The sequence below is a fragment of the Gobio gobio genome (genome assembly GCF_949357685.1).
Source record: "Gobio gobio genome assembly, chromosome: 2".
Classification (NCBI taxonomy): Eukaryota; Metazoa; Chordata; class Actinopteri; order Cypriniformes; family Gobionidae; genus Gobio; species Gobio gobio.
The window spans coordinates 67,188,093-67,202,184 of NC_137098.1; the positions used below are offsets into that span (position 1 = coordinate 67,188,093).

Here is a 14,092-nt window from a genome sequence, read left to right on the forward strand (position 1 = left end):
TGCATCAAATGTTCTTTCTTTCAAGAGGAAAAAAAAATAGGAAAAATAAATGGAGAACATGTTGTCACATGTTCTCACGAACTGTTAACACGAACATAAACAATTCAGAAGAATTTGTGCACAAATTGGTTAATCAAAAGGACTTTAACAGAAATTCAAATAAAAGATGTGATAAAGGAAAATCACTCTCTCAGGGATAAATTGTGTGGCTCTTAAAAGAGCCTTTGGGTCGCTAAAGCAGGCTTTAGGGTGTTTATTTGGATTTGGCGGGCTTCTCGGTCTTCTTGGGCAGCAGCACGGCCTGAATGTTGGGCAGCACACCGCCCTGAGCGATGGTCACGCCACCCAGAAGCTTGTTCAGCTCCTCGTCATTGCGCACCGCCAGCTGCAGGTGCCGAGGAATGATGCGGGTCTTCTTGTTGTCCCGAGCGGCGTTTCCAGCCAACTCCAGGATCTCAGCGGTGAGATACTCGAGCACAGCGGCCAAATAAACCGGAGCACCGGCACCGACGCGCTGGGCATAGTTGCCTTTGCGAAGAAGCCTGTGGACACGGCCGACGGGAAACTGCAGTCCCGCCCTGGAGGAGCGAGTCTTGGCCTTAGCGCGAGCCTTTCCACGGGTTTTGCCTCTTCCGCTCATTATTGAAGTCTGTCAGTTACAGAATGAAGAACAGCGCCTCCACACTTTATTTAGACGAGAGAGCCAGTCGCCCATTGGTTTAGAGTCTGATAAGATTTAAACCAATCACTGAACTTCCCTCCAAAGCCCAACCCCCTTTCTGCGGGAATGATTGTAGAGATGAAAAGTTTGAAAAAGATTTAATAGAAAAGTAAAATACGTACAAATATGGATATTAATCGCTGTTTCTACAAAACACTGTAATATTCTGTGCACATTGATCTTCTGATACTGTAGTTTTATGTTCCTATTGTATTTTGTTTGACCATTTTTAACCAATTTCTTATGAATACAAATGTTTACTCGAAATTTTTTTCATAAACTGACTTGTTTGTTCAGAGTCTGTGATCAAAAGTCACATATTTGTTTTCATAATTAACAAATTATTAAAATACGTGAGTTTTGCTCTTTATTCAGAGTCAGTGTGTGGCTCTTAAAAGAGCCGTTGAGAAACAAACAGTGGATATTTATTTCTTTTTGGGAGCTGCCTTTTTAGGCTTGGCGGCTTTAGGCTTCGCCGCTTTAGGTTTCGCCGCCTTGACCTTTTTAGGGCTTTTGGCTGCTTTCTTAGCGGCTGCTGGCTTCTTCGCCTTCTTGGGGCTCTTCGTCGCCTTCTTAGCGGCTGTGGCGGCGGGTTTCTTGGCCTTCTTCGGCGATTTCTTGGCGGCTTTAGGCTTCTTTGCTGCTGCAGCTTTGGGCTTCTTAGCGGCGGCGGGTTTCTTGGCCGCGGGCTTCTTCGCTTTAGGAGCCGCTTTCTTGGCGGGTTTCTTCTTGGTCTCGGCTTGCTGCTTGTTGAGCTTGAAGGATCCGGAGGCGCCGGTCCCTTTGACCTGCACCAGGGTGCCTTTAGTCACCAGGCTCTTGATAGCGATCTTGACGCGGGAGTTGTTCTTCTCCACATCGTAGCCGCCGGCGGCGAGCGCTTTCTTCAGGGCGGCGAGGGACACACCGCTCCTCTCCTTCGACGCGGACACAGCCTTGACGATGAGCTCGCCGACGCCTGGACCTGCTTTCTTGGCTTTCGCAGCGGACTTCTTCTTGGGCGATTTGGCCGGGACTGGGGCGGTTTCTGCCATCTCTATCTCTCTCTGGTCGGATCTAAAGTCTCTCAAGCGCTGTCTGGGTTCAGCAATGATTGCGCTCGAGCGGCGCTGCGCTCTTCAATAACACATGAGAACCTCATAGACTCAACCCGCCCGCTCGGCGTCTGTGCGCGTCCACGAGCCGCTCGCGCTTGTGTTTTCTTCTCATACATTTGGGGAAAAACTGGAGCGGTGAAATAGTTTATCGCAGTCAAAACACAGTGAACACCAAGCAGAGGTTCTGGCCTTTCATTAGAGACTCAAATACGCGAAGAGGAAATGTCACTTTTGTCTTCGTTAGGTCAAATCCAAGGCGAGCATCAGCCACGGCGAAACGCCACGTGCAAATCCGATGGATACTTTTAATGAAAGAGTTAATAAACTCCTAAACCCGTCCTCTGTGTGTTCAGCAGACAGTCTGAAAGAGGCTTAATGAGAGCAGCATCAGTGAGGGCTTGAGGAGGCTTTCATACAGATGTTGATCTGGGCAGCTGGAAGCACACGAACATCATCCGGAGGCTCGAGACTCTCATCTCTGGCCAGCGGAGGATCCATGTTTTAACTAGTTGAACACATCTTTGATGTGCATCATATATATCACGACATTAAACTGTAATGTAATAAAAGGATTTTGTATCTCCTGATTCGCCATTCATCTCATATATGTGCATAGAAATGATAAAAAATGATTGCTCATCATCATTTAAAGCAAGAGACAGCAGGTCATAATGTCCTTTTAATAACTATGCTAATTCACAACACAGTCATGTATTTACAATGGGTGATTATGTTTTATATAGTTATTTAGGCAGATGTTTTTCTTGTTTAAATGATGTCATGAACTGAAATGACGAGGATAATGGATAAGTGTTGAGTTCACAGGTAAATCTGAATGAAAATCAGAGGTCTGGTCTCATCCGGTTTGTTATGGTTTCAGCCAAATCACTGCAACTTGGTCTCACTTGGATTTGCTCAGCCTCAGACTATAACCGAACATATTCAATGATGTGAAAACAATTTAAACATTTTGTTTGGCTGGGTCTCAGTTTTGTAGAGGTTTAACCAACCTCTTACGCCTTAACCTCAGGGGCTTTTCCTATTTAAAAACATCAGAGAATGAGGCAGAAATATGTAACATTAATCTAAATGAATAAATGCTGTAAAATGTATTTTGCTTTGTTTAGTTGTGTCTGTGTGTCATTTGCATTACCTGATAAAGGGACGATTCTTCTGCAAAACACAAGAAGATATTTTAGTTAGACTTTAGACAAAATTATTATCTTTTATGTTACACAGAAGAAAGATTGGAACAACATTAGGGCGAGTAAATGAAGCGACTGTTTCATATTTGATACACAAATAAGCCTTTAAATGGTAAACCTGTAATGGTAGAAATGTAGCTTCTGAAGAATGACAGATCATCTGCTGAGCTAAGATGAGTCACAAACAGACTCGGATAATGTCCAGTTGCTTCAAGCTTCCCAAAACAACACCTGTATATGAAAGCCTCCCTAACTCATGAACAGCTCACGGACTAAGAGCTCAACTCTTCGATGTATTTGACCTGCACTCTTGATTGTTGCTCATGTCATTTGAAGAGCTTATGTTTAAATATTTGTTTCACCACTTCAGTTCAGCAATGTTTTACACATATTGACTGTGAGTCAATATCAAAAAATGAATATAGATGGTTCAATGGTTTCTGTCATCTCTTCTGTCTTAATAGTCTTCTTCTAGTGCGGTTTAATGGCACATGGACTTTAGACTAGAATCTGAAGGATCAATGGGAAGGGAAAAAAAAACTTTATAATACAATACAATTACTAATGCAATATGTTTTAAATTTTACTTTTCATTCCTGTTTTTTTTAGACAATTAAGTATTTATCTCTTTATTCTTGACTGTCCTAAGTCACAACATAATAGATTTTATAGACTGAAGTTGATTAAACCTATATCTCTCAAATTCCTGAACTCCTCTTTTTCCTTGGTAAATACTGCATGATGTATTCACAGCTGAAGTTGTAGCCATACTTTTAGAATAAACATCTGTTCTGACTCAATAGCACTCAATATTTTGAGTTCAACTGAAACAATAAGAGATGCTTTATTTAAAGAAATATCCATGGTAATGCTAAGAATAGAGATGATTAGAATTGATGTATATAGTTTTGTTGTGTTCCAGCTTATATTGGTGTGGAGGGCAATGAGATTTGGTCCTCTTTGGTAAAGATGAGCCAAATCATGAATAAAAACAGCAGAGAGAGAATCATGACAGAAAAAGTGGGACAGAGATAACAGCGGCGGGACACTATTATAATATTCAGAAATCGATTAATGTCAAGGCTTTTAAAGGGAAATGGAGAAGAGAAGACACTCGATGGCATCGTGTCGAATGTGGACGAGGTCGAACTGGAAGCCATGTTAATCTTGGACTAAATCGGCCACCGTAGGAGTTAAAACAAAATCGGAATTGAGAGGAACAGAAACTAATATTCACTGGATGGTCGTATACCTTTTCACCGCTAGATGGGGGAAAATATCACACAGTGTAGCTTTAAAATCAATACTTTTAATGGGAAAGTGCAAATCAGATAAATGTGATAGCTGTGAAGTTTCTGAAAATGTGCTGCATGTCATAATGAGGTATAAAAAATATCATTCAGAAAGGAGCAGCAAGATAAGAAGTTGGAACAAGAATGAAGTTTGAAGGAGAACACTCCTCCACACTTAGCACTGGTTCCCCTCAAGGCTGCGTTCTGAGCCCTCTGCTGTACGCCCTGTACACTTACGACTGCTCTCCAACCCACCCAACCAACCACATTATAAAAATATGCCACAGTGGTTGGATGTATCTATGATGGGGATGAGACAGTGTATATGATCTATCGTGCTGGTGCTCAGACAATAACCTAACCCTAAATATCCTCAAAACAAAATAACTAATTTTGGTTTTCAGGAAGCACAGACAGGATTACTTTTATTCCTCATAAATGGAGATCGGGTGGAAATTGTCACCACCTTCATGTTTCTGGGCACCCACATCTCTGCTGACCACTCCTGGACCTACAACATCAGGGCTCTGGTTAAGAAAGCTCAGCAGCGGCTACACTTCCTGCGTGTCCTCAGGAAGAACAATCTGGACACGAAGCTACTACTGGCTTTCTATCACTCCGCTGTGGTGAGCGTACTAACACACTGCTGAAGTGTGTGGTACGCAGGCTCCAAGGCTGAGGACAGGAAGGCGGTGCAGAGGGTCATTAACACTGCCCAAAAGATCATTGGCTGCCCTCTGCCCAGCCTGGAAAACCTTTCCACATCGTGCTGCCCCAGGAGAACCAAGGCCATCACAAGTGATCCCTCACACCCTGCCAACCCCCTGTTTGATCTGTTGCCCTCGGGGAGAAGCTACAGGTCAACCAAATCTCACACCAGCAGGCTGATGAACAGTTTTTTCCCCTGGGCCATACGAACTGTCAACACCCATGGACACTCACACACATAAGCCCACACCTCCAATCACCTCATACTGCTCTGAAGAGCAGACAAATCAGCACACCTCCCCCTACCTGCACTTTCGTTACAACTATAGACACATTAAGATTTTAAACTTTTTATTAGGTTTTATGCATATTATGTGTTTTATTTTTGTGTGGTGCAAGGGTCGCTCTGTGGGAGGACCCTAAATTTAGTTGTGCTTCCACAGTGCAATGACAATAAAGGCTACTCTACTCTACTCTATTCATTTCTGGGACGGGTGAGAAAATAAGGAAATTAAAGAGTGCCTTATACCAGGGGTTTTCAAACCTGTCCTGGAGGACCCCCAGCCCTGCACATTTTGTATGTCTCCCATATTTGACACACCCACTTCAGGTCTTGCAGTCTCTAATAATGAGGTCATGAGTTGAATCAGGTGTGTAAGATGAGGGAGACATACAAAATGTGCAGTGCTGGGGGTCCTCCAGGACAGGTTTGAAAACCACTGCCTTATACCACATTCCCACAAAGATACAGGGTTAGAGCACAGAATATGTTTTTTTGTTTTTTGAAGCCCTGAACACCCCGGTACAGTAGGTGGCGGTAGCGACCCTTCAGAGAGAGAGAGAGAGGGATTTGTCCGTCTTGCCTGTGCTTTTTTACACTCCACCCCTCACTGAGGCTGCCGAACCTAGGCTGAATTCTTGGCGAGGTGCATCAATGGAGCCTTTTGTATTCACTGTGTCAGTGTGTGTCAGTGTGTGTGTCAGTGTGCATGGCGTTAACAATTACCGGAAAAACTTTTTTCTTTTTTTAGAGTTTTGTGTCCTCCTCCCTCATGTTTTCTGAAATGACAGGAAGTGTCTGTTTTGGACACAGCGCTGTTAAAACAGTCGATTAATGTGACAGTATGTGCTCCGCTGCACTGCCTCTCATACTCTGTGAGTATTAGGCCTATATAATATTCTGTATTTTCATATTTTTTACATGATTGTGTTGTGTAGGAGAGAATCCACAGGCTAACTGTATTCTTCATTGTTGAAATTCTTTGTAATGATGTTTCGTGTCGATCTGATACAGAGTTTCAGAACGATTGCATCTATCTGTGATAATGCGTATGAAAGATGGAGGCAATGTGTATTTTTACTTTTGTTGTAATAGTGTTTCTTCTTTTGTCAAGTAGTTGAGTTGAATCCGATGTGTTTGTGTTCATATGAGTTTGTGTTGAATGATGCTGTATCTTTAAATAAACTCTCCATCGGAGGCTCAGATTGAGAACAATGACCGAACACACAATCAGCTTCTTTGTGTTTCCTGAAGGATCGAGGTTGTTCCTTAACTTCATTTTCTACTGTAATTCACATGAGCTTGCAGGTGTGCGCTTAATCTCGCGGTCTGTTCACGAAGTGCTGAAATGTCAATCACTATATCGTGACCTATAACTTTGTCAGGAAAAGAAGACACAAAAGCGGGGATATGTATCAAATCAAACTTTATTAATGAAACAGACGATCAGAGGGCCGGGCTGCCGAGTCCTGGGCCAACAACTCCAGCAGGGTCAGAGAGACGAGGATAGAGTCCAAGTCCAGGCAGAGTTCCCTACCAGAGTCAGCCCATTCTTAAAAGTACTGTAAATTATGTTTAAAAAAAAAATGTTTATTACTGTGGATCTAGCCTGTGAGACTGCCGGCCTATTGGTGTCCCGGACCGGCATTAGCCTAAATAATTTGTTATCGTTAACTTAAACTATTAAAAACATTTCAGTTAATTGAAATAAAGCTGAAATTATATAAAATAGGGCTGAAGTATTAGTTGAAAAACTTACGAAAATTAGAAATGTTGCCTTGGAAAAGACTGAAATAAGTTTAAACAAAAAAATTATTTACTGGAAATTAATAAAAACAATATAGCTGATTAAAATATAGCGAAATTATGTAAATATAAACAATTTAATATAAATTAAACCTAAATAGCCTAATTTAAAATAAAATTAAAATAACTCTGCAGGGCTGCATTCAGCCCCAACAAATTGTTGCAAAACGTTTTTAAACGGAAACTGTTGCGTTTAACACCCTGTTCTGATAAAAATGATATAAACGCATGTTTAATACGGCAAAACACGCTCGATGCTACAGTCACTGCCCTTGCTGTCCAGAGTAAAAGAGAACACCCCCATCCCATTTAATTAACTTTATCTCCTGGTAATCAATTCTAATTTAAATCATTTTATTTCTAGTTCTTACTTTTTTCCTACCTTGTATTTTCTCTCTCATTTTTATGTAAAGCACTTAATTACCATTGTGTATGACATGTGGTACATGAATAAACTTGCCTTGCAATGAATATGAACAACTACATCATCATGTTTATATTGTGACGTTATGCACTTCCCAGAGAAGCAGACAGGAGACTAGAATCCGGTATCCAAACACCCAACGGGCTGTGTTTTATTTCCTGAACGTGTACAACCTAAAACTCGGGTATCAGGAGGTGTCTTAACTTTCCAAAAACAACAAAACGCCAGAGAGATCGAGACTAACTCCTCGCCGCCACTCAACTCACTCTTTTTAAGCGTTCCGCCCCCCTTCTCTATTTCCCTCCCGGACACCTCCCCCCAACAGCATGTGAATCAAGTAAGCCTATCTATAATGGAGAATAAACAGCGTCAGCGCCACAATATGCTATATTTTTACTATAAAACTCTTACGACAATCATGTCTTCTAATATCTTCAATTGTTGCATTTACTGAGCTGCAGCGGACACATGTAAACGACTTTACTTGGACCCATTGTGCGAGCTGTCTCTTTAATACCGCAGGGTTTATATACATGTGCTGGTCCTATAATTAGAATATCATCAAAAAGTTGATTTATTTCACTAATTCCATTCAAAAAGTGAAACTTGTATATTATATTCATTCACTACACACAGACTGATATATTCAGTCTTAGTTGTATAACTGACAACTAAGGAAATTCCAAATTCAGTATCTCCGAAAATTTGAATATTACTTAAAGATGAACTATGTAAGATTTTTGCAGTAAACTATCCAAAAACCACTAGGCCAGTGTTATATATTTTGTTCAGTTGAGTACTTAGAATATCCCAAAAGTTTCCAACTATTTGTAAATCGTGAGAAATTGCTATTTTAACCAAGGAACCGGGACGTGTGAGCTATGCGTTTGAGGGAGTCGCCTGTCGATTGCGTCATATCTGCGTTACCCTCGGTTTCTGGTTTTATTCAGTGAAACACTTTACTCTCACTGCAGTGTGAACAAGTGTCATAGCAGCCGCTGAGCGAACGTCATAACTTCCTTTTCAACACACTCAGATGTGTCTAATACGATAAACAGAGTTGCGTTACCTCATATTTATGACTGGAAAAGAGAAAGTGGCACTGGCAACCGTGTCATAATAAAAATCCCGCCGGCGACTATGCCATAATAACAGTCCTGCTCTTCAATCGCTCCTGCGGCCTTGCTCAGCTCCACAACACTCGGCCCTGCTCTGCTTCATACTACAGTAATGTTAATAATCGCATCCATGTATATGATTTCTGCCCGAGTCCTATCCTGACTCTTTGACACCGGCTGTCAGGTGAATACCACATGTCACAAGATTCTGCGCTCAAACGTGGCGTCATCAAACTACACCTTTGTTTTGAACAGGCGACCTCTAGTGGATGGAAAAGTTACATAGTGTAGCTTTAAGACCAATACAAAGAAAGGATTTTTGGAAATCTTGGCCAACTGAAAAGTATGAACATGAAAAGTATGAGCTTGTACAGCACTCAATACTTAGTTGGGGCTCCTTTTGCCTAAATTACTGCAGCAATGCGGCGTGGCATGAGGAGATCAGTCTGTGGCACTGCTCAATTGTTATGAGAGCCCAGGTTGCTCTGATAGTGGCCTTCAGCTCTTCTGCATTGTTGGGTCTGACATATCGCTTCTTCCTCTTCACAATACCCCATAGATTTTCTATGGGGTTAAGATCAGGCGAGTTTGCTGGCCAATTAAGAACAGGGATACCATGGTCCTTAAACCAGGTACTGGTTGCTTTGGCACTGTGTGCAGGTGCCAAGTCCTGATGGAAAATGAAATCTGCATCTCCATAAAGTTGGTCAGCAGCAGGAAGCATGAAGTGCTCTAAAACCTCCTGGTATACGGCTGCGTTGACCTTGGACCTCAGAAAACACAGTGGACCAACACCAGCAGATGACATGGCACCCCAAACCATCACTGACTGTGGAAACTTTACACTGGACCTCAAGCAATGTGGATTGTGTGCCTCTCCTCTCTTCCTCCAGACTCTGGGACCCTGATTTCCAAAGGAATGCAACATTTACTTTTATCAGAGAACATAACTTTGGACCACTCAGCAGAAGTCCACTCCTTTTTGTCTTTAGCACAGGCGAGATGCTTCTGACGCTGTCTGTTGTTCAAGAGTGGCTTGACACAAGGAATGCGACAGCTGAAGCCCATGTCTTGCATATGTCTGTGCGTAGTGGTTCTTGAAGCACTGACTCCAGCTCCAGTCCACTCTTTGTGAATCTCCCCCACATTTTTGAATGGGTTTTGTTTCACAATCCTCTCCAGGTTGCTGTTATCCCTATTCCTTGTACACTTTTTTCTACCACATCTTTCTTTCTTTTCTTGCCCTCCTTGTGCAAGGTGTCAATGGTCGTCTTTTGGACAACTGTCAAGTCAGCAGTCTTCCCCATGATTGTGTAGCCTACAGAACTAGACTGAGAGACCATTTAAAGGCCTTTGCAGGTGTTTTGAGTTAATTAGCAGATTAGAGTGTGGCACCAGGTGTCTTCAATATTGAACCTTTTCAAAATATTCTAATTTTCCGAGATACTGAATTCTTCTGGATTTTCCTTAGTTGTCAGTTATAATCATCAAGATCAAAAGAAATAAACATTTGAAATATATCAGTATGTGTGTAATTAATTAATATAATATACAAGTTTCACTTTTTGAATGGAATTAGTGAAATAAATCTACTTTTTGATGATATTCTAATTTTATGACCAGCACCTGTACATGTTGCTGCTGATTGGGCTGACCAAACACGAGAAAACGTATCTCAAACCCCGTTGCACACCTTTTCCAGGAAACATGTCATTCAACCTGGAAACCAAAGCAAAATGTTGTGCACATGGTTTGAACTTTAAAGTGCCCAGTTATCACAATAGAAGATATGGGATCTGTCAAATTATCTCAGATGTACTAAGCGAGGTACGAAGACCCCTGTAAATCCCTGCATCGTGACCAGACAGAACTATGAGGTCACCTGCAGGACAACCAGCGTATTGCACCTAAACTTTACTCCTGTCCAATGTGACTTTAATATTATTTTTATGTATATTTCTTTAAACATTTTTACTTTTTTTATTATTAAATTAATTTTGAATAATTCAATAAAGAAATAATAATTAATTAATACAAATAAAATAAAAACTACATGAACACTGAATAAATCAAGGAATGGACAAGTGCACTGCTGTATATGGACATTATAGGGCTTATATGTTTACTTTCAGTACAACAAATAGCTGGTTAAATTTGAAACACTTATGAATACTTATACTGTAGTATTTTATAGAGTCTTACTCTTTGAGTGGTTCAAAAACACAAGGACATCAAACCATTGAGTCTAAATATATTTGAGTTTGTTGTCTGTCAGGATTTGCAAAAGACATTGCACAATAGGATCCTAACTACATGGAAAATAATATTTCATTTTGCACAAGAGATTATTAAATCATGTATGACTAGTCAACATACACACTATTACCTGAATCATCTGAAAAGATAATTGGCACCAAAATGGAGGGCATTGCAAACCTCATCTCCCCCAGTGCAGTCTCCTCTCTTCTAAAGCCAGCTTGGCCTTCTTGAGGCCTGTGAGCTGCTGGTGAATGTTGATGTCCTTCTCATTGGCATCTTTAAGACATTTTCTGATGTCTTTTGGGACATAGTTTCTCCCTCTTCAGCTGCGCTAAGTACTGACTACAACCACAGACATTCTCAAAGCTCTGAGGTGTTGTGGTCTAACAATTGAAGATGGAGGCTTGAGCATGGGGAGAGGTGTCTTACAATGGGAGGTGAACCTGATTGCTCCTGTGAGCATGATGGACCATGGTTTTGGTTCAGGTTCAGGCATGCCTACTCCTCTATGGAGAAAAGAGTCCCATCTGAGGCCAAGTATTGACAGTGCCTTTTCTTCTTCCGGTGTAAGAAGGGGGGGGGGGGTCATTTGTCCCACCGGTAACACTTTACAATAAGGTTTCATTAGTTAATGTATTAACTAACATAAACTAACCGTGAGCAGTTCATTTGTTACTGTATTTGTTCATCTTTGTTAACGTTAGTTAATAAAAATCCAGCTGTTCATGGTTTGTTCATGTTAGTTCACAGTGTATTAACTAATGTTAACAACATTTTTATAATGTATTAGTAAATGTTGAAAGTAACATTAACAAAGATAAATAAATGCTTTATAAGTGCAGTTCATTATTAGTTCATGTTAACTAATGAACCTTAGTAGTTTTACCGTCCCACCACATGTTCTATTAATTGTTGATCTCTGTGATACCCTTGAGGATTGCACTTCTTCCTGACCTCCTGATTTTTAGTTTTAGTTTATTTGTATGACTGCTATTAAACCTGCTGAAAATGATGTTTGTATAGCTCCACCTCCTCTAAAATAACATTACTTTCCTCTTTTTGAAAAAAATATTTTCTTTGTTTTTTGTTTTGATTCAACCATTTTTGTTGTCTCCACCTAGCCTATGTGCTAAACAGATTTTTGACCTCGTAGCAAATGATAATCAGGCTAAACATTTTGAAAGACAAGCGTGTGCTACAACTGTGAGCCATTTTATTAGGTGACTTTTCAGCACTTGAGAAACAGACTGCGACTCTTAAGTAGCACTTAAAGCACAGCTGCGTGCGATCGTGTTAAGTTCATGTTTGTGAAACGCATGTGAAAGCAACACGAACGTTCATAATATCCCTCGTAGAAAACACTCTTAAGTGCGAAGATCCATAGTTATCTGGAAACGCAGGCCTGGTCGTTTTCGAGGGTTTGAAATAACCTACTTTTGAGATTGGATGTGCTCTTCACATCACAGAATGAGGCAGAAATTATATTATTTTAGCCAGCACAGGCCCGCCCAATATGATGACTAGGCCCCCCCAGTTTATTATACAAATATAATAATATTTGTTAAATAACAGTTGTTTAAATTATTTTAACGTAATTACAAAATGATTATAACATCTCAAATACTGAAATAAATAAAATGTGTTTTTTTACAATTTAGGGTTTTTGCATAATGCTTGATGAGTTTGATTGACAGCTGTGTTAGGCAATTAGGTGGCAGGCTGTCTCATGTATCTCGTGCCTGTGGGTTCATGAAGTGTGTTTACCTATTCACTTAGCCTATAATTTGCAGTTGTGTGATAGATTAACAGCATCGATGCAAAATTCTATAAAAAGGACTTTGCATTGAATGGCATTAACGCGGGAGAGAGAACCCATCCATCAGGCCGCAAGTAACGTTAAGACTTTTAAATTCCAAGTGCAGGTTCATTCTGTAAAGCCGGGATCATGCCATCAGTATTTGTCAGTCGTGAATGGGTGTATTAATATGAAGTATATCGATACTAATGTGAGCATCGAAAAGAATTGGTACTCAAATAAAAATATCGATAATAAGGTGTTTTTTTTTTTTTTACCAGTAATTTTGTTTATTTAAAAAGATTATTTAATGCATACAATACAAATAACCTATGCACCAGAATAGTTGTGTATATAACTATTTTCCTGCTCATCTGAACCATGATCTGAAAGCACGCAAACGGTGCAAGACAGCACCAGTCAATCACAGAGAGAGCATTCGGTCCCTGATACAAACAGAGCTGCGTTTCCCAAAAGTATCATAAGAAACCATTGATGTTTTGGAAACGCAGCCACAGAACAATGCTCATCAGATGACAGAAAAAAACATATCTTTGAGTTATTTCACAATAAACAAATTGAAATTGTAGCCTACATGGTTTGTGCAATTACACTCTTTAAATGTAATGTTAAATGTTGACATTGACCATGTTCTATTGTTTAACTAATGTCAGAATAAAAAGGTTGCATTTTATGGGTGCACTGGCAGTCCCTTATGAAAATGAACCATGGTTTTACCACAGTGACTGTAGTTCAGCTATAGTATTTGTAGATTTCCATGGTTACCACTATAAGTTAACATATTTTAACCTTGTGTAAACAAAAATATGATCTAATAAGTAGCAATTAAGGCGTATTGAAGGTTAAAATGTCTTTCAAATATAAATATTAAGTGGGTCTTTACCTATTTTACTCTTAGAAATTTTAATAATTGAATACATTGAATCATTTAAAAGTTCAGTTTTAATATTGTATCGGTATCAATATCGGTGATACTGGCCTTGAGAGTATCGGTATCATATTGAAAACAAAATAAGTGGTTTCGCCCATCCCTGATGTAAACTCACGAGCAGCTGATACTGAGCATGCGTGTGTTCTACCGAACGTACAGCGGTTCTCGAGTTAACAGTTCTCGAATCTGAACGAAGCGTTTCTTTTGGACACGTTCGATGAGAACCGATGAGCTGAGCATATGTGTACAACCGGATCATCAGTACAGAATCGAGAACCGTTTCTGTCGGACACGTTCGATACTGAGAACCGATGAGCTGAGCATATGTGTACAACCGGATCATCAGTACAGAATCGAGAACCGTTTCTGTCGGACACGTTCGATGAGAACCGATGAGCTGAGGAAGCGTGTACAACCGGATCATCAGTACAGAAT

General features: G+C 40.4%; 3 protein-coding genes across 3 annotated transcripts in view; 1 reads left to right on the forward strand and 2 right to left on the reverse strand.

The window, feature by feature from the left end:
* Positions 1–14,092, forward strand: part of LOC307120077 (basement membrane-specific heparan sulfate proteoglycan core protein-like) — a 335,684-nt gene that overhangs the window by 146,630 nt on the left and 174,962 nt on the right. The gene's annotated exons all lie outside the window — the stretch shown is intronic.
* On the reverse strand, positions 254–640 carry LOC307120457 (histone H2A-like; the record flags this gene model as incomplete). Its single annotated transcript, XM_079807495.1, has 1 exon — positions 254–640. The coding sequence occupies one exon, from the start codon at positions 638–640 to the stop codon at positions 254–256; it is 387 nt and encodes a 128-aa protein (XP_079663621.1).
* LOC307120315 (histone H1-like) lies at positions 1,147–1,755 on the reverse strand (the record flags this gene model as incomplete). The annotated part of the gene is made up of 1 exon (XM_079807301.1): positions 1,147–1,755. One exon carries the CDS (start codon positions 1,753–1,755, stop codon positions 1,147–1,149), a length of 609 nt encoding a protein of 202 aa, XP_079663427.1.